The sequence below is a fragment of the Saccopteryx bilineata genome, chromosome 5 (genome assembly GCF_036850765.1).
Source record: "Saccopteryx bilineata isolate mSacBil1 chromosome 5, mSacBil1_pri_phased_curated, whole genome shotgun sequence".
Classification (NCBI taxonomy): Eukaryota; Metazoa; Chordata; class Mammalia; order Chiroptera; family Emballonuridae; genus Saccopteryx; species Saccopteryx bilineata.
This window is the reverse complement of record NC_089494.1, coordinates 6,653,488-6,673,377: the sequence shown is the minus strand read 5'-3', so window position 1 is coordinate 6,673,377 and position 19,890 is coordinate 6,653,488. Positions and strand designations below refer to the sequence as shown.

Genomic DNA, 19,890 nt, shown 5'->3' with positions numbered 1-19,890 from the left:
CAGCTCAGCCCGCCCCCGCCTCTGCCCGCGAGCACCAGGGCCGCCGGCTCCCCCTCTCGGTGCACCTGCCCCCGGGCTTGACGGCTCCCGCTCTCCTCGCCCCCGCCCGACGGTGCCGGGAAGAGCGGCTAATGCCCAAGCCCACCGCTGCGGCCCCTCGCCTCCCCCGCCCAGGGCGCGCTCCCGAGGCGCCTCGGGGAGGACCCGCCGCCGGGCAGTTCGCCAGAACCGTTTACGCGCCCTGGAGATTTCCTCTCGCCCTGGCGCTTGGGGGGGCGCTGAGTCCTGTCCCCTGGCCCTGTGTCCCTTACCTCGGGCGCTCCCGGGCCTGTCCTGCAGGGCTTGTCCTCGGATCGCCCTCCCTCCCTCTGTCCGGCTTGCATCCTTGGGTCACTCCGCCCTCCCCACTCTTTCCTTCCTCTTGCATCAGACACAGCGCAGGAAGATGTTTGTCAGGCTGTTAGAGGGACGCAGGTGCGGGGCTCAGCTCTTCCTCTGGTGAGCGGTGGCACTCTTGGCACGGAACTTAACCTCTGAGCCTGTTTCCACATCTGACACTGGGAAGTAGTAAGAGGAACCTATGCCATTGGATAAAATTAAATGGTGCATGTAAAGGGCTTAGACCGTATCAACTTCTGGTAGTTGTATTTATTCGTTGTAGTTTTATTAGGGGGAAGCAGAGCTGTCATGGGGTGGGGTTTCTCTAGAAGGATCCATGGGCACTGGACGCAGAGCACCACACTGAAGACTGGAGATTTGAAGCGCCAAGGAATCTGGATGGGGCTGCCAGGTGGGCAAGGCCGGGGTCCCTCCTAACAAGGAAGCCCACCCACACTTGGGCTCCCATCTGGATCCCAGGATTCCCCTTCCTCTGCTCTCACCCAGCCCCAGCAGTGCCCCCGGCTCTCTCTCATTGATTCCACACCTTTGCACAGCCTTCATAGCCTTTCACAGGCCGACGGTTTAATCTGAAATGCTGAACCCTGCAATGTCATCACCCCATTTCATGGAAAGGAAAGCAGAGGTTCAGAGAGGTGAAGTGATTTGCCGAAGACCTCACTGCTAGGACATAGTATAGCTGGGATTTGAACCCAAGTTCTCTGGTCTCAAATGGCAGCCACTCCCCACTGCTCTGCCTTCCCCTCTGAGGACCACTCAGTTGCTAGGAGACAACAAGCCAGTGGTTACCATGGGAACTGGGCTGATGTGGAAAGTGGAAAGAGGTGATGTCCAGGCAGCAGTGGGGAGGCTCCAGGTGGGCTCTACAGCCTCTTCCCTGCTCCTCCCATGGGACAGCACTCAGCCTTCAGCTCTGGGTCCGGGTTCCAGATCTTGGGTTCCAGGTGGCAGGGGCTCAGTGACAAGGCCTGAAAGAGGTGTGATGATGGTGGGTTACCCTGGACACTGCCTCTGCAAACCAAGACCCCAAAGATGGGGCTGAGGAGCAGACAGGCTAGGCCAGGGAGCCTCACACTCCTGCTTTCCCCAAATGGGCTGCAGTTATATCTGCTCTGCAAACAGCAGCACAGAGCTGAGCCTGCTCCGGGGAAACGAGAGAAAGGCAGGGCTCTAGACCTAGCCCAAACCTCAGTTTTCTCATCTGTGTGAAGGGCAGATACTAGCCCCTCTCCCACAGATACTGCATGAAGAAAATTAACAGACACAAAGCACTATGCCTGCCACAGATTTCACTAGCTGTGTGACCTTGAGCAGGTCACTTAGCCTCTCTGAGCTCCTATAAAATAAGGATAAACACAGTGTTTACCTCATAAGGTCGCTGTAAGGATTAATACAGGTAAAGGGCTTCAAGCAGGGCCTGGCAGGCTTTAAGGACTAGAGAGAGTGTGGGCCGTTCTATTTTTATAGTAAATCTTTAGGAGTCCCCATGGTCCAGGTCACTGCGGGCCCAGCTCCTGTCCACTCTCTTCCTCTCTCTCTCAGGAAAAATGCTCCTGCTACCCGTCACCCCTCGCTGGGCACTTTGAAGGGGAGCAGAATCCAGAAATAGGACTCCAGAGCCTCAGAACTCCCTCCTCAAAGTTCGGTGGCGCCTGGGGGCCTGGGGTGACAGGGAGTGGAGTGGTGGGCGGCGCTGGCAGCTAGATCTGTCCACCCAGCCTGTCAGTCCCTTAATCTGATCCCCAAGGAACAACACAGAGGCTTTACTCTGGATGACAAACGAGAAGGGGAGAGGCCTACCCTGTCGGGGCTCCGGGTGAGTAATGGCCTTGCATTAAGATATTAGGCCTGGACAAGAAGAAATGTGCTCGGGCTCCCTCCGCCCCCACCGAGGCCGGGAAAAGCACTGGGGGGGGTGTCGAGTGAGGGCTTGAGAAGCAGGGTGGGGGGCACACAGAACAAAAAGCACAGAGACAAAGACACAGCAAGAGAGGGACTGTGGGAGAGAGACGGGATGAGGGTTTCAGGGAGACAGGTACAGACGCACTGAGAGACAGAGAAAGGGGCAAGGGTGGCAGGGAGAGGGGGACAAAGTAAGAGGAAGAGAGGGACAGGGAGACAGACAAGAACCCTGAGAGAGGATGGAGAGAGGAAAGACACCTGTACCCGCACAGGGCAGGGCCACCCAGGGGGAGAGAGACTCCAGTGAGGGCCAAGCTGGAGGCCCAGCTTCAAGGCTGGCGCTGGTCTTTGATGTCCCTCTACCTGATCCTCAGCCTCCGCCGGGCCGCGAGGACACTGGGTGGAGATCGTAGCCCTGTCACAACTGGCTTAGGCCAACAGGAAGGGCCTCTAGCCACAGGACAGCACCCTTCCCTGGGAAGCTTGTACCCTGGAAGAGGGGACCAGAGCTCCCAGGGTGAATCAGGACAGGGAAGTACCAGCTGCAAACTCCTGCACTGCTCCAAAGGAGCCCCTCCCTCTTTGAACCCCAGGCCCCCCACAGCCTGGGTCCCCTGATACAAGTCTGGAGGAGGGGGAGATGGGGCCAGGCCCAGAGCAGGACTTGGAGACAGTGTGGCTCAGAGATGATGGGCTAAGAGAGAGCACAGCGAGGTGGAGATGAACCCCAGACAGACCACGGGACAGCCTGTCCCTCTGTCACCACGCTCAGCCTCCCCTGGCACCCTCAGAGGTACAGCGTGTGCTGGCTCAGACAGCAGACCTTGCCTGCTGGAACCCAGGTCCTTGCTCTACCCTTTCTGCTGTGTGACCTCACTGCACTTCACTCTCTCATCCGCTAAGGGAGGTGGCTGTGGTCCCTACTGCAGGACCTGTGAGGTATCCCTCGGTCAGTACCGACAGGATGCCTAGAACAGGCCTGGCACAGGCTAACGGTCTAGTGAACTTGACAAATTACTGTAAATTGTATTATTTTCTCCAGGCCCCAGCCATGACCTGTAAGCAAGATGACCTACAGCAAATCTCTGCTTCTGAAATCTCCCCAGTGGTGCATGCCCAGATCTGGAATCCCAGCTCACGTTGGTAAGCCATGAACCTGTCCAAGCCTCAGTATCCTTATCTGAAAAACGGACAAACTCTGAGGCTAGGGGAGCTGGTACATGTAATCATTTAACAAACTTTGCAACGGCCTGTTCCGATGGCCCCTGGCCCCGCCCTCTGCTCTGAGGACCTCCCTGACTGGGTATGTGCAGGTATGCCTGCATGCACAGGTCGTGGAAGCAAGGGAGGTCTGGGAGCCTCCCAGCGTAGAGATGCTCAGACACAAGGATGAGGTGAGGCGGGCCCCAAATCCCAGCCCAAAGCCTCTTGTGCTAGGGCGTCGGGGGCAGGAGGCCGGTTACCTGGACCCTCTGGACCCTGTCCCTCCAGCGCCTCCTTAGCCTGTGGCCCTGGCCTCTGGCCCCACTCAGGTTCTGGGGTGCCAGGCTCATACACCCGGCATAGTTCCACTCTCTAATGTTGACATCTTTATTTATTTTTTCTTTTTTTGGAGGTGTTTTGATTTTTTTTTAATTTTATTGATTTGAGAGAAAGGATGGTAGAGAGAGAAACATTGATTCATTGCTCCACTTATTTACGCACTCATTGGTTGATTCTTGCACATGCCCCGACCAAGACAAACCGGCAACCTGGGTGTATTGGGAACACACTATAACCAACTGAGCTACCCAGCCACGGCCATCTTGAAATTCTTAATAATTGTCGAACAAGAGGCCCTGCAAATTATTCAGTTGGTCATACACTTTTCTCATTCGGGGTTACACAGGTGCCAAAGCTGCCTAGGGTTGTGGCGTCATCAGGAGAGGCCCATTCAGAAAACAAAGGGGCTGCCTTGGGGAAAGGGCTTGCAGGTTGGAAAGATCATAGCGGGTGCAGTGAGCGCAGGAGACCTACTCCCAGGACCCCAGAAGAACACAGGGCAGAGGCCATGCCGTTCTACCGGGGACAGGGTGGGGCTGCCATTGGGTGATGCTTCTGGAACAGACGAACCCCCACAGCCCATCATGTGGAGGGGTCACTGGGGGGGTAGAGTCACCAAAATTTTCCTTCAATGGCCCTAAGATCTCCCTCTGAATCGCCTGGATTCCAATCCCTGTCTCATCTGTGCGATTCTATGTTTGGCCAAGTCCCCCACACCCCCCGGGGTGCGGGGGACTTGGACCATGATTTCTCAATCCTTTAAGGCCTGCGTGTCTCACGGAACGCCACCAGGAGGCGCCCCACGCCTGCTCCGTCCTCGTGGCCCGAGACCCGCAGGCCCGATAGGTCGGGAGGAGGGGCCTCCTCGGGGTCGGAATGGGAAGAGTGTGCGGTCCAGCCTCGGAATCAGCACGTGCTGCGCAAAGCGGGGCATCCCCCATCGCGACCGTCCCCCATCGCGTGCGGCTGTCCCACCAGACACTCTCCATGGTGCTGCTGTAGCTGCGTCCACGGCCCTCGGCCGGGTGACTCCCCCAGGCCCCACCCACGGAGCGCTCGCCCCTCGCAGAGCACACAGGTCCGGGGGAGGCTGGGATCACGCCTGGGGCGGGTTACTTCCCTTCTCATCCCTGAAGATTCGGGGATTAACTGTTTTCAAAGCCGGTTGTTCAGAGTGGGCCAACGCTTAAATCATTATTCCCGGGCCACCCCAGCTTGAGCGCGGCCTGGAATCAGTAAATTTAACCAACTCTCCGCACCTGTGCTTCCGGCGCTTTCTGGAAGCCCTTTGCCCTCCAGGAAGAAATCAAGTCACTTAAATATTATTTTTTAAAAATAATTAGTAGAGGCCTGACCTGTGGTGGCGTAGTGGATAAAGCGTCGACCTGGAAATGCTGAGGTCGCCGGTTCAAAACCCTGGGCTTGCCTGGTCAAGGCACATATGGGAGTTGATGCTTCCTGATCCTCCCCCCCTTCTCTCTCTGTCTCTCCTCTCTTTCTCTCTGTCTCTCCCTCTCCTCTCTAAAATGAATAAATAAAAAAAATTTAAAAAAAAATTAGTAGAAAATATATCCAATTGATTAAAAAATAAAAAAGCCTTGATTTCCTGATTTCCTCCCCACACGCTTCCATATACCCTCAAGTGGCCACTCATTCATTTCTCATGTAGTTTTTGAAAGAAAATAAAAACCAATGTTCTTACCTTTTTTCCTTTCTCATAAAGGTAGTATGCCGTACGCTGCTCTGCATTTTGTTTTCACTAAATCTATCTTGACATTCGGTTCACCAAAAAAGTCCTTGTTCCTTTCTCACAGCTGCATAGTATTCCATTGTGTGGCTGCATATTTAACTCAGTCTTTTCTTGGTAAGGAGATGGTTGCTCCTTTCTCACTCTTACGAACAATGTTGCACTGAGTATCTTTGTATATCTACCCCTTTTTTAAGCGTGCTTTTGTACAGATCTGCAGGATACAATGCCCTGAGTGGGGACACTAGTTACAGAACGAGAGTGTTTGTAATTTGGGTAGGTATTCAGCAGGTATTGCCAATCACCCTGCGTGGGGCTTGAACTCCTGGGCTCTCCCCAAACAGTGATGAGCCTGTTTCTCAGCAGCCTTGCCAACAGAGGGTAGTGCCCCCAACTTTTGAATATACTTTGTATTCAGTGCCCCCCATTGTACTCAGTGCCCCCCAGGAGGCCTGCCATGACCTCCTCCAGACTGGAACCCCATTGCCTGTGTCACCCCAGGAATAATAATGACTTATATATTATGTCATTATTATTTCTTCGGTATTTGCCTCCTCCAGCCTGTAAGCTCCTTGCATGCAGGGACTGCACCCTAGGTCCCGGCACAGTGTGAGCACATCAGAGGTAATGACTACCCCTTTGTTGGCTGGGACGGCCCCATTTGTGCCCTGCCCCCCTTGCAGGTGCTTTGCGCTTTTCCTGCGTGGCCCCACTGTGCCTCTCAATCCCCTTAGGAGGAAGGCACTGGAACTAGCTCTGTTGAACAGATGGAAAGACTGAGGCTCAGAGACGGGAGGTGATTTGGTCAAGACCCACTGCTGGTCAGTAGGGAAGTCCTTTCTCCCTCACGCTTGTCCTTCCACCTAAGACCCTGGCCTTACTACCTTACCTGGCCCTGGGATAGTCAGGCCTGGGCATCACCTGCCATGAGGGGGATCCGAGCTGGGGGCGGGCCTGAGCTCACAGGGGCTTTGTCGGTTTGTGGGCTCAGGCCTGCTATTTGGTAGCACAGGGCCACGGTGACCCCAGCAGCTGTGCAGTGGCCGGAGCCCTTTCCCAGAGGCCCCATAGCTGCACTGGCTTTGTGCCCAACTGTCACTATCTTCCCCAGCAGCTCTTTGTGGCGGCTGCCTGCCTCCCTGTCTCCCATTAATCATGTGTGCAGGATTTATATTCTCCAGCAATTTATTTCAACAAATGCAATCTGGGTGTGCCTGCAGGTGGGCAGGACGCTCTGCTGCTGCCAGAGCCACAGAGCCTAGCTTTATTGTCAGGATAACAGGCATGACTTGCCAGCACGCCCATGACAGACACCAGGTCCGGCTGAGCCCTGGGATGAGACACAGAGACCCCAGGAATCAGTCCCATCCCCACATCAGTGTGACCTCAGGGTCCTATGCAGCCCAGAAAATCTACTTTGTCCCACTTTGTTTCTGGGGGCTTGGCTGCCCCTACCAAGGCGAGCTGACTAAGGGAGGACAGGGATGTTCTCAGCCAGAAACGGCATTCAGAGGCCTTTTCTGAAGACCAGATGGTGGCTCTTTTCACCTGATTTGGGGGAGGATGGGGTGCACCCTCCCAACCCCCTCCTTCCTGGTACTGCGGGCAACCCGGTTCTCACACAGAGAGAAACAACCAACTAGTTCCAGCTCTGCCACCGCATCACCAACCCCCTACCACGTGCCCTCCTTCCTGGGCTTCCCTTTGGTCCCTTTGTTACCCTGGACCCTTCTCTCTAGGCTGGCAGCAGACTACAGCCCTGAGGCCAGGACAGGCGCAGGGAGCTGCCCGGCCATGATCTCAGGTCCCAAGTCAGTGTTCCTGGTTATCTGTCCACTTCTAGGCCCTGGAAACAGGAAGGAAAGGGTTACTTATGGGTGTTAGCGGGCAGGGGCTGTCCGTCTAGCCCTGGCCCTCCTCAAGCCCTTTGCAGTCCCTACATGACTCCCACCCCTACAGCATCCCCTGGAGCCCGGGTCCTAGCCCAAGGGCACCTGCTTCCTCTTTTGGTCCCTCCCCAGTTCCAGCCTGTGGCCCCGCCCCCAGCTTGCCCCTCCCCACACTGCCAGGCTGCCTCTAATGCTGCAGATAATTCCTGCTGTTGCAAAGCCACTACCCTGCAAATGGGCTCTGTGCGTGCGTGTGCGTGTGTGTGGAGGAGGAGGGCGGCAGGCAGGCAAAGCGCCTTGTTTGTGCCACGCTCACTGGCCATAATTTCCTCAGAGGATGCTTTGGCTCCGTCCTCCACTCCCTTGCCTCTGGTCGCCCCCTGCCCTGGCTGCTGGCCCCCGCTGGCCCCTGGTGAACGCAGCCTGGAGCTCTGGGCAGGGGGCTGATATGCCCAGCTAGAGGGTGCGTAGGCCTTGCCGAGCAGTCCCTGGTGTGTGTGTGGACACCCGCTCCTTCTCCACACCTGGCAGCTGGACTCAGAAGGAGTGGCCTCCCAGACCTCAGGGGTCTTGGGAAGAGTAGAGCCAACCAGAGGTGCCACGTGGTTGCCGGGGAAACTTTGCTGGCATCCATGGTCCTGGTGTTTCCTCTTCTTCCTCACATCAACTTCTCCGGGTCCCTGGCCTCCCACCCTCTCCTTTGTGTGCGTTTGCAGACCCCCACCTTCGGCGCCAGGGCCATCACAGCAGCTCCATCCCACCCTCTCCGGCCTTGGCACAACCATTCTCCCCCAGGGTGGGGCCAACCCTCCACCCTGTCAAGAGGAACCTTTGACCTTTGTGTCGGTCCATCAGAAACCCTGCCAGGCTGGGCACAGCATCTGCAGACTCAGGAGGCAGGGCTGGGCGGAGGTCAGGGGTGTGGCCTTCGGTTTACAGGCAGAATTGTTTTTAATCTCTGCTCCCGCAGTTTCTAGCGATGTGGTCTTGGCCACGTCACTCAACTTCTCTGAGGCTCAATGGCCTTATCTGTAGAATGGGTCTGATAACACCTGCCTCAGATAGTTATGATAAAGGTGTATAATACATGCAACTGTAACACATGGAACCACAGGAAACTGCCTGTATTTTTAACCAGTTTTTGACATTAATATTTATTGGGTGAAATATTGCATCAAAAAGGCTTTGTATCATTAATAAGGTTTCTACTTGAGGCCCAGCACGTTTCTGTTATACCTGTCAGGTTTTGCATTTGTACAAATGCTACCTGCTGGTTTTAAGGAATTTGAGCAACGTGGGGGAGGCACAAAGACAGTGAAAAGTGAAACAAGGTAAAAATGAATCTCTCAGAAATAGCCGTGATTAATGGACAAGTACCATTTCCAGAAATCTCCTTTGCTTTGATGCAGGTAGAAGTTTAGAGAAATCAGTTGATAGGAACATTGCTAGAGGAAGGGACCTGGTTGAATATTTTAACTAGAATCTATTAAATCTAATTCTATTTTAACAAAAGAGAAATAAATGGGAGTAACACCAGAGGAAACCATGACGCCAGCAAGTGTCTGTTGATCAGAGAGGCAGTATTTTTTAAAAAGATCAACTCATGTTAACAGAATGGTCTGAAAGCAATAAGAATAAATATATATAGAGAGAGAGAGATTAGAGAGACTCTGTTATGCAGGAGGAGATAAAATTTGGGTATTAAGGTAAAAATTGAAGATGTTAAATTAGCAAGTTTCAGGGAAACACAGCTAACAGTGAGAGTGAGAAAAGGGAAGAAACTACTGGAGAGAGGTCGCAAGCAAGACAGACAAGACACACACACACACACACACACACACACACACACACAGAAGAAACCGGCAGAATTGTGAAATGGTTTGCATCCTTTTAATCACGAGGCAGGACGAATTTTGTACATATTCAACTTAAAAGAATTTTGCCTAGACATGCCCTCCTTATCTAAAAGTTTTCACTGTGTTTAAATGGGAAGAAATACGGCATTTCTGGCAGGCTGTAAATAGTGACGTGTTTAGATAAAGCCGTTTCAGCACTCGTTTGAATATATCTGGTCGTTTTGATGGAATGAATGGCAATTTTATGTGGTTCAACCTAAGAAGGAAAACACCCAGCCCGGAGCCAGCCCACAGTGAGCGCTCACCCTGGCAGCTGCCTCCCACCGGCCTTGGCCCACGGTCCCCCGTGGGACCTGGGAGGTCAGGACAGTTTGGGATGAAGGGAGAGGCAAGTGTGGCCATGCTGTGGACGGTCCTGAGGAGGGAGGAAGAAGGCAGCTTCTGTCTCAAGGTGGCAAGCTCCAGGGTCTCCCCTCCCCATTGCCGGAGGTCCAGGGTCCTCCCCGCCACCAACCTCCTCTGAATACAAGAGACAGCTGTGAGCCAGGGGAGGCTGCGGGCGGGCTCCCACGCGGGAGCCTCCTGGCGTGAGTCTGCTGGGGTTTCCCACAGATATCGACAGAAAGATCCAAGGTTCTCTTCCTCCCTCCTCCTGAAGTGGGAGGTTGGGGCCCAGACTTGGCTTCTACCTTTGAAAGGGACCGAGGTGGGGCAGCTGTGGCCGCAGAGGGTCAGGGTAGAGAGATGTCAGCAAACGGCAGACAAGGCCGGCTCCCCTCCCATGCGGGAACCTGGGCCCTGGAGGGAGGCCGGGAGTCCAGGGGCTGCAGACGTCATTAACAGTCCCTTCTGCATCCCTCCTGCACCCCGACATGCATCCTGTCCCCCCCACCCCCTGGGGAGGCAAAGAGGAAAGAACGTGGGGACAGCAGAAGAGGGGAGACCCCAGCCCTGCTGCTGCCTGAGGCTGGGGGCCACCTTCCTACCCCGAGCTGGGAGATATCCATGGAAAGTGCTGGCACCTACCGGCCCGCAGACACCCCCCCACCCCCAGACATTGTCGCCTCTCCCCCTGACCCGCCCGAGGGAGAGAAAAGGGCAGGCTGGGCGTGGGCATGAAGGAGGACAGCAGCCCAGACCCACCCTCTGCGTGGAAAGGGGGCAGATTGAGGTTGCCCGGCGGGAGGCAGGGATTCAGCCCTGGAGCAGGGACAGGGCCTGCACCGGTCACTCCTGTCTTCATTTGTTTAGCGAGGAGTGTGTCAGGCTCTGTCCGGGGTGCTGGCAACGCCACAGTGAAGAGACAGAAAGCCCTGCTCCTCTGCAGCGGACACACAATGAAAGACCAAATTCACGCTGCCGAGGGCTCTCGCCAGCTCACTGGGACTCGATTCATCGGGTTAGAGATTTAAAATGATTTCATTTTCCTAGGCACAGCCCCCACTGGGCTGGACGAGGCCCCTTTCCCCCTGGAGAGGGCAGATTCCTTGCCAGCCCGCGGCCAGATTCCCAGCCATCGGCCCTCCAGGTTGGAACCTTCTCCTGACCATTGTCTCCTGTAACCCCAGCCTCTTGCTTGACAGAGTTCTTTTTCCTTCCCTGGGTCCGGGGTGAGTTCAGAAGCTGCAGTGAGGGTGGGAATGTGGGGGGGGGGGCTCCCCAACTCGCCATTCTTGGGTAGGGAGAGGGGCAGGGGCACCTGCCCCTGGCTTGCCTGGGCCAGGGAGCCCCCGAACCTCAGTCGCCACCCTGTCCCTGCTCTAGCTCTTTTTCTGTGAGCACAAGCAATGACGGGGCCAGCCTGCTCCCCAACAATGGTTCAGGGCAGTGGCCAGGGCACAGTTCCCATGCTCAGCAAAGCCCCATGCTTGGTTTAACTTAAGTTCAGCTGCTACTATCTTTACACTTTGAATTATTGAAAGAGGGGCCCTGTATTTTCATTTGCACTGGGACCCCCCTGAAAGTTATGTGGCCCATCCTGCCTGCAAGACATGTATATATAAAATATATATATTTATTTATTTTTATTTTATTTTTTTTCTGAAATGAGAAGTGGGGAGGCAGTCAGATTCCTCATGTGCCTGACCAGGATCCACCCAGCATGCCCACCAGGGGGCGATGCTCTGCCCATCTGGGCTGTTGCTCCATTGCAACCAGAGGCATTCTAGCACCCGAGGCAGAGGCCATGAAACCGTCCTCAGCTCCCAGGCCAACTTTGCTCCAATGAAGCCTTAGCTGCGGGAAGGGAGGAGAGAGACAGAGAAAAAGGAGAGGGGGAAGGGTGGAGAAGCAGTTGGGCGCTTCTCCTGTGTGCCCTGACCAGGAATCGAACCTGGGACTTCCACACGCCAGGCTGATGCTCTACTGCTGAGCCAACCGGCCAGGGCCTAGACGTGTATATTAAAGCAACATCCAGCTGGCAGTGTCATACCATGGTGTCCTTGACCCCTCACACTGCAGCCTGAAGCCCCCCTCTCATCTACACCCTCAGGCCTGTGGGCCATGTGTGGGATGGCCTCTTGGGAATGAGTGCACCAGTCACCAACAATAAACAAAATAACTTCATGAAATGTGGATTTAGACATGGTCTCAAGAGGTGACCTGTGGAGGTGGATGGAATTGACCCGGACCTGGACAGGGCGGGACCCAGCCATAGAGCCAGAGAAGGGGGAGCTGGGATTTGAGCTGAGTTGTGATCCATGCTGTGAGGTCCCTAACTTTTCCCTTTTTTTTTTTTTTTTTTTGGTCAGGGGGAACATGGTGGGGTTTACACTTGAGACAAGTTGGAACAGGACAGTAAAGAGACAGCAGGTCCGGGCCTCCTTGCCCCTCTCGCCTCCTGCCGTGGAGACCAGAGGAAGCAGCAGGAAGGGGGCGTGTGGGTGGGAAGACCACGCTGTGGCCGGGCCCACCTGGCTCTGTGGGGATCCAAGCAGCTGAAGGATCTCGGTGCCGAATGAGCAGGAAGTACACTCCTTGACATGTCCACCGGGGGCTCCGTCTTGGGGGGCTTGCTCCAGGCCTTAAACCCTCCAGCTGGAATGCAGGAACCTCCGGGTAGAGCCCGGAGGACAGGTCCAAGCCGCTTTCTCCACCCAGAGGCTGCCAGGAATTCTCACCACATTCTCTGCTTTCTGGGTCCCTCCCCTTGTTGGCTCTCTTGTGCAACCACAGACAGTGGTCCTATGACACTTTCCCAAGCCTCTGTTTATGCTTCAAATATAAGTATGCAGAACTGACACCCTCCCTGCCAAGAATTGGGAGATCATGGATAAGAAGATAAATATACCCCATCTAGATAGACTTTGTATCTAGACGGATAAATATTCTGATGAATATAGATCACTGCTGACTTCATAATATTCATTCACAGTAATCCATACCCAGGCAGTATTTTCATGGTACTGTCTTTAGGAAGCAGGGTGTTATCTGGGGAGGGCGCCACCATGCTACCTCATACCTGGGGAGGGTGTGTACAGTGGTGAGCTGATACATGGTGAACACTGGCTCTCCAGGGAAAACAGCTCTGATCTGTAGCACTTGCTGATTTCCATGGTGTAAACACGTGGCTGATGTCAAGCTACCAATGTGATGAAACCGAATGCAGACTTGGGAAGAGATGCCAATGATTGTCTCTTGGGAGCCGGTACTATGATCCAACTCTGGCACACCACCGGATAGGTAGTGACCTCCAGTAGAGTTCACCAGGGGGTGGAAATCTCTTCGTGATCAGTGCTCAGAGAGGTGTGTGTGGGGGGGGTATGGGCATTGCAGCTATCGAGGGGGAAGAGAGCTCCGGGGAGGAAACAAGGCCGTGCACAGTCCCTGCTACCCCATGGCACGGAAGGAAGAGGCTGGAGAAGCTGCTGGGTTTGGCCACCCCATCCCTCCATCTCACCCATCACTCGCAGGTCTGGGGCTCTGTCTTATAGAGTGGGTCAGGTTCCCATCGGAGGCTCATTCACCTGTGCAGAAGGAAGAAGAGCTGCAGAGGAAAGAACACTATGCTAACGAGAAGGTGTCACGACAGAATCCACTATGGAAAAGGCCCAGGCCTGCCAAAGCCATCCCGGAGTCACCAGCATGAACTGGGGTGACAGAAGTCTTTATTTGGTCCCAGGACATTTTGTGGGACAGAAGGGCACCTCCTGTCTACCTTTGGGTGAGGACTTGGTCCCAGGAGAGCAGCCCATTTGTGGTCCTTCCCATGAGACTCCAGAAGACTCCCTGTGCCAGAGCAAGGTCATAGCCACTGAGAACAATGCGGGACAGGCCGAGCGGGCCCTGCACAGGGGCCGGGGGTCTGGGAGAGCGTCAGAAGCTGCTGGGGCCTGTCCCTCCCGAACTGGGCCACCGGTGGGCCTTCCATGTCCCGCCTTCCTCTCTGGGCCACGCCAGTGTCCGCTTGCCTCTGCCTCTTCCCACACCACTGCCCCCAGTACAGCAATTACGGCGCTAATTAGGGCGCTTTGATCATCTTTAGAAATGGCCACACTGGGGAGGGGAGATGCTGCCAAGCAATTAGGGACAGAGGAGCTGGGAGCTCGGGCACCTCCTCGGGGGCTGGGGCTGCAGGGGACCCTCAGCACCCCCTGCCCTCCTCGTTCCAAGGGTGTTTGCCCCCAGCAAATCTGTGAGCCCCTCAGGGAGTTGAGGCAGATGGGAAACCCCGCCTCATCTGAGCCCTGGAGACAGGGCCAGCCCCTGCCCATCGGCCCCCCTCTGCCTGGCCCCCAGCCCAACCGTCAGCTCTTCTGGGCTGTCCAGGCCCCTTTGATGGAGCCGCAGGAACAAGGGCTCCTTTGACAGAAGGGGGGGCCTCAGAGCCGGATGATGAGACTTCAAAGGTGAGGGTCGAGCCCACTACCCTGTGCCCTCCCTCAACCCTGCCCCCCCGAGGGCCCCCCCAGTTTGTCCTCTATATAGCCCCCCAAGCCCCGTTCCCCTGTGGGCTCCCAGAGTTAAGGGCCAGGTGAGGAATGACCAAGGGAAGCGGTAACTTTGATGTAAGTAAGGGAATAGGGTCAGAGGGTCTGAGGGACAGGAATTCAGCACCCAGGGACAGAAAGGCAGGCATCACAGGATAAGCGTCTCAAGGGTGGACAGGGTCGGGACTCCGGCCCCCGGTCACCATGCTGCTGGCTATGCTGCTGCTGCTGCTGCCGCCGCCACCACCCCTCCCAGCCCCACGGTCTGCTCACGGGCATCCACTGTACCTGCGCCTGCCCCCCAGTGCCCTGCAAGGTGAGCCAGGGCTGCTTGGAGGGAACGGCCAGGGAGAGGAGGACGGAGAGAAAGGGGGGCCCGGGCAGAGGAGCATGAGCTTGCCACCCCCATTCACAAGGACCTCTGGCTTCCTCTGCCCACCCTGCCGGGAGAAGGGGCCAGAGCACAGGTAGGAGCACAGGTAGGAGAGGGAGTGGGAGGTGAACATGGAAAGGGCCGGGGAGCTAGCAAAGGTAAACATGAGAGAAGTTTCCAGGTCTAGCAGGCAGGGAAGGACCCATGGCCTCCCCTGTCTGGGCCCAAAGGTGAGCCATTCAACCGCAGTCCTTGTGTGTCTCTAAGTGTGAGTTCTGTGAGGTCTGTACCTTCAGGTGCTGTTTTTCCTTCGAGGTTTCTAAGGAAAGGCCTTTTCAATGATTCCAGCCCAGCTCAGTTGAATTACAGAGCTATCTTGGGCTGAGAATCTAGAAACACAGGCTTTGAGCACAAGGCCCTGAGGACCCGGGACTCTGATGCTCCCTCTATCCCAGCACCCTGGAGCGCAGCCTGTTTCCCTGTGGGCCTCCCAGGGCCAGGCTCAGGGCTGGGGCGAGGCGGGTAAGCCTGGGGCTCTTCCCTGTCTCGCTTGACTGTGCCCCATGTCCCAGCAGCTCTGTCGGCCCAGGGGACGAAAGCATTGCAGGCCGCCCAGAGGAGCGCCCGGTGGGCAGTAAATCTAGTGGCCATGGAGATCCAGCACAGACTGCGCACGTGCCAGGGCTGTGCCAACCACACCAGGCCCTGTGCGGGTGAGCGTGCCCCGCTGCCCGGGGCCTGCTCTCCTGTCCACCCCAGCTCCTCCCTTCGGACACGACACCCAGACAGAGGCTGGGAGGGACGGCGACCAGGACAACACCTGCGAAGCCCCTCTAAGTGGAAAGGGCGCGCATGCCGAGGCTTGCGCAAAGGCAGGAGGGCAGGAATGGCCTGGGCTCACTTGGTGGCTCACTTGGTGGACAGTGGGAAGTCCATGGCTGCTGAGACACGCTGACTGCTAGGGCACGGGGCGAGAGAAGGGAAACCAGGGTTAAGAGCTGACCGCCCCAGCCTGGGTGGAGGAAGGGTATGAGGGTGGCGGGGAAGCTCAAAAGGTCTATTTCTCCGCAGGACCTGGGCGCCCCAGGCCTCAAGCGCCCTTGCTCCAGGACGCACCTGAGCCAGGTGAGGCTCAAACAAATTTCAAAGGCTGAGAGCAGGTGGACCCTGGAGGGGCCTCGATGGCGAGAACGGCCAGGACTTGTCCCTCATGACAGCGCTTCCACCTTTCCAGGGCCATGTGGCGAGAGGCGCCCGGGCACTGTCAATGTGACGCAGGCCCACGGCCGTATTGTGGGGGGCAGCATGGCACCATCTGGGACCTGGCCATGGCTGGTGAGGCTGCAACTCAGCGGGCAGCCTCTGTGTGGCGGCGTCCTGGTCGCGGCATCCTGGGTGCTCACAGCGGCGCACTGTTTCGCGGGGTAGGTCGGGCCCCCAATTCGGGGTCCCAGCGCTCCCAGATCGTTGGGTGGGCGACACCCGCAAGGGCCGGTCTCTGCTGCCCCCTGGTGGCGGCAGCTTCCCCCCTCTCCAGCTCCGGGGCCTCAAGGCGTCCGCGCAGCCCAGCCAGCGCGCGGATTCGGCCCACTCGCCGCAGGTGCCTCTCCTCCGCCCGTCCCCGCCCGCCCCTGTCCCGGACCCAAGGCCGGGAAGCCGCCCCACCCGCCGGCTCGCTGGGCGGTGCCCCTGGCCGGAGAGCGGCTCTCCCGACAACCTCGCTGCACCCTTGTCCCGGGTTATCACCCGCCGCTCGTCCCGCAGCGCCCCTAACGAGCTTCTGTGGACCGTGACGCTGGCTGAGGGCCCCCGGGGGAAGCAATCGGAGGAGCTGCCTGTGAACCGCATCTTGCCCCACCCCAAGGTGAGAGGGCAGCCCCCAGGCCCTCAGAGCTGAGAGCAGCCTTCACCCCACACCTCGCTGACACGCGTCGCCACTCCCTCCCTAGTTTGACCCGCGGACATTCCACTACGACCTTGCCCTGGTGCAACTGTGGACGCCAGTGAGCCCGGCTGGGGCGGCGCGCCCCGTGTGTCTGCCCCAGGCACCCCGGGAGCCCCCCGCCGGCACCGCCTGCTCCATCGCGGGCTGGGGGGCCCTCTTCGAAGGTACCGGCAGGACCGGACCTGGGCGAGCCGTCCGTGTGCTGGAAAGAATGGGAGCTGGGGTGATGGAGTTTGGGGAGGCTGGCATGTAAGCAGTCGGACTTACGCCTGTCTTCGCAAAGTACTGCTCGATCTTGCCAGAGGGGAGGAATCGAGGGGGTCAGTGTCAGTGGGAGAGGGGACCCTCAAAGCAGAGCCCCTGCCCTCCAGGCCTGAGATCCCTCGACCGCTTCCCTGTAGATGGGCCTGAGGCTGAGGCAGTGAGGGAGGCCCGCGTGCCCCTGCTCAGCTCCGACACCTGCCGGAGGGCCCTGGGGCCCGGGCTGCGCCCCAGCACCATGCTCTGTGCCGGTTATCTGGCCGGGGGCATAGACTCATGCCAGGTATGCGCCCCTATTGATTGGAGGGCGCTGGGTGGGCCGCTCTCCAGGGACAGGACAGCCTTCTTTCCCTCCATATCCAAGCTGTCACTCAACTTCCCTGAGCCTCTTTGTCCTCGTGGCTAAGATGGGTACGAGTGGTAACGCCACCTGAGTTCAGGGCCGCCCTACCCTGCCAGGTGTAAGGCTGGCACGTGGGGTGGGGAGGGAGATTGGTCGATGCAGCGCCCTTTGTCGGCTCGGCCCCCGCAGGGTGACTCTGGAGGCCCCCTCACCTGTTCTGAGCCTGACCCCCGCCCCAGGGAGGTCCTGTACGGAGTCACCTCCTGGGGGGACGGATGCGGGGAGCCAGGGAAGCCTGGGGTCTACACCCGTGTGGCTGTGTTCAAGGACTGGCTCCAGGAGCAGATGAGCGGTGAGTGCCGGAGTCCACTGCTCTCCCCGAAGACTAGCTCTCCGACGAGCCCAGTCCTGTTTCCATTGCCTGATCCCAGCCTCCTTCTGCGTCGGGAAAGCCTACCTCCCCGGCAGGACTCCGGGGGATAGGGCCCAAATCGGGGGATGAACTGGCCCTTGCCGCTCTCCACAGCGGCCCCCTCCAGCCGCGAGCCCAGCTGCAGAGAGCTGCTGGCCTGGGAACCGCCGGAGGAGCCGCTGGCAGATGCCACCCCGCCCTGCGCCTTCTACGCCCACCTGTGCCCGGGTCCCAAGGACGCCTGTGCGCCCTTAGCATATCAACAGTGCCTGCAGCGCCGGCGGCGATGCGGTCAGTCCGGTTCCCGAAGCTTGGGGTGGGGATGGGTGGGGAGCAGGGTGCCTGGCCCACGTCTGACCGTCAACTGCACCCTTGAACCGGCCGCAGAGATGCGCTCGCTCGCGCACACCCTGCTGGAGCTGCTGCGGGGCGCGCAGGAGTTGTTCGGCCCGCTCCCGGGGATGCGGCGCCTGGCCCGGGCCCTCGTTCGACCCGCTCCATCGCTCCGGGAGCCTCCCAGGCACCCTGTCCGCGAGCAGCGACTGCAGCCAGGTACCCCGAGCCCTCGCATCGCAGCCCTGCCCCACCCCTGCAGTGCCGAGACTGTCTCCTCCCTAATTCTGCGACTCCCCAGGGCGGACAGCGGCAGGCGCCGGGTTCCAGAAGCCGAGGCCAGAGAGGCGCGGAGACGCACGCGGTAATTACGCCCCCTTCAGGCTATTGCCGGCGGAGTAGGCTAAGAACTGGCCAAGGCCCGGACGGGATTCTCCTGGGATCCGTCCTGGGAAGCAGTTACCCCAAGTGGCAGACCTGCTCTCTCCTTCCTCTGAAGCAGGGAGTTGACTCTGGGATTGTTTGTGGCTTTGGGCTCTCATCAGTGTCAGGCAGTGCTGGGCTTGTGTTATCACTTAACCTCTCTGAGCCTCAGTTTCCCTATCTGTAGCATGAGAAGCGGGGAGGAGGCCCTGAAGGCCTGGAGAAAACCCACCCCAGCTCCGCGCTGGTGTCACCCCTTCCTCTCAGGCTGCCCTGGCCTGGAGCCCCTGCAGCGGAAGTTGGCCGCCCTCCAGGACACCCATGCCTGGATCCTGAGGGTCCCCCCAGACCACCTGGCCATGGGCTTTCAGGAGGTAGAGCCCCAGGCTTCCCAGACTCCTTCAACACAGTGGTCTCAGAAGGCGACGTGGGTCCGCCCTGTTGGGAGGGGGACAGAGGGGCACCCTCCCCAGCAGGAAGGAGGGCCTTCTCCCCTACAGCCTGGAGCTGGGGGAGTGTGAGAAGAAGGGGGTGGGAAGGGCAGCTGTGTGTGAGCTGGGGTGCTGGGTGGGTGTGAGGTGTGGAGGATAAGGGGGAGATGTGAGTAGAGGGGCCCAAGCCAGCAGGAAGGAGGCAAGGTTGTTGGAAGGTGAAGAAGGGGGTGGGTTTGGTGAGAGTTTCAGGGTCTAGGAGGAGACCACGAGTTGGGTTGTGGGCCCCTGAGCACTCTCCTTCCTCTGCAGGTCCTGGCAGATCTGGGCTCCAAGACTGTCACGGGGCTCTTCCGAGCCTGGGTTAGGGCAGGCTTCAGGGACCAGAGTGTGGTCTTTGGTGGCCTGGTGGGCCTGGAGCCCGCCACACTGGCCCGAAGCCTGCCCCGGTTGTTGGTACAGGCCCTGCAGGCCTTCCGCTTGTCTGCTCAGGCTGAGACACAGCCCCAGGGAGCCCAGATGGCTGTGAGGCGGGGCCGGGGGGTGGGGGGTCAGGGGCACTACCCACCTGGCCCCCAAGTTCCCCCAGCCAGGCAGCCCTGAGCCATGTCCGGGTCACCAGCCCCTGGTCAGGACCTACTGCTCCCTCGGGCTGAGAGGGTTCCGGGAGCAGGATGGCCGACTGTCACTGCCACCGTTGGCTGGATGTGGGGGGTGGGGCAGTGATCCTAGGCCTCCAGTGTCTTCCCAGAGGCGTCATCAGAAAATCACGGTTGCTTTAATAAATGTTATTTATGATATACGGAGACAACTCTGGAGCTTTCTTGGGGTTGGCACTGAGTGAGGGGACATTCGCTCTGTGGGAGCCGGGCTAGTGCAGGGCCCAGCCTCCAGAGGCATGGCGGAAGTCACAGAGACACAGGGGAGGGGCACACCTGTCTGCCTGACCAGCAGTGCCCGTGTCCAGTGCCTCCACCAGCCCCACCCCCACTGTTAGCTGGGAGGACTCCTAGCCTGGGATCTTCACCTCCTGTCCCTGTCCCCACCCCCTGGACACCTGCCCCGGGCTCTCTGCCCTGCCCAAGCCTCCAGCTATCAGATTGCAT

The 19,890-nt window shown here is 58.1% G+C and overlaps 1 protein-coding gene across 3 annotated transcripts; it reads left to right on the top strand.

Moving 5' to 3' along the window:
- Positions 1 to 424: 424 nt before the first annotated feature.
- On the top strand, positions 425 to 19,490 carry PRSS56 (serine protease 56). 3 transcript variants are annotated; one of them, XM_066233730.1, is made up of 14 exons: positions 425 to 790; positions 3,344 to 3,444; positions 15,212 to 15,349; positions 15,708 to 15,761; positions 15,871 to 16,060; positions 16,401 to 16,500; positions 16,586 to 16,745; positions 16,983 to 17,125; positions 17,375 to 17,537; positions 17,712 to 17,888; positions 17,985 to 18,149; positions 18,232 to 18,294; positions 18,621 to 18,727; positions 19,097 to 19,490. In XM_066233730.1, the coding sequence occupies exons 2-14, from the start codon at positions 3,369 to 3,371 to the stop codon at positions 19,385 to 19,387; spliced, it is 1,827 nt and encodes a 608-aa protein (XP_066089827.1). In that variant the 5' UTR covers positions 425 to 790; positions 3,344 to 3,368; the 3' UTR covers positions 19,388 to 19,490. The 3 variants fall into 3 exon arrangements, with proteins under 3 accessions (XP_066089827.1, XP_066089826.1, XP_066089825.1); XM_066233729.1 differs by lacking the exon at positions 425 to 790 and adding an exon at positions 1,915 to 2,215; XM_066233728.1 differs by lacking the exons at positions 425 to 790; positions 3,344 to 3,444 and adding an exon at positions 14,442 to 14,579.
- The last annotated feature ends 400 nt before the right edge of the window (positions 19,491 to 19,890 follow it).

Bases quoted from the DNA above. Each gene is read 5' to 3' on its own strand.
- PRSS56 (XM_066233728.1), top strand. From the start codon at position 14,468: ATGCTGCTGGCTATGCTGCTGCTGCTGCTGCCGCCGCCACCACCCCTC. The intron at 15,762-15,870 runs GTGAGGCTCAAA...CCACCTTTCCAG, and splicing joins CCAGGACGCACCTGAGCCAG to GGCCATGTGGCGAGAGGCGC. The intron at 17,889-17,984 runs GTCAGTCCGGTT...AACCGGCCGCAG, and splicing joins GCAGCGCCGGCGGCGATGCG to AGATGCGCTCGCTCGCGCAC.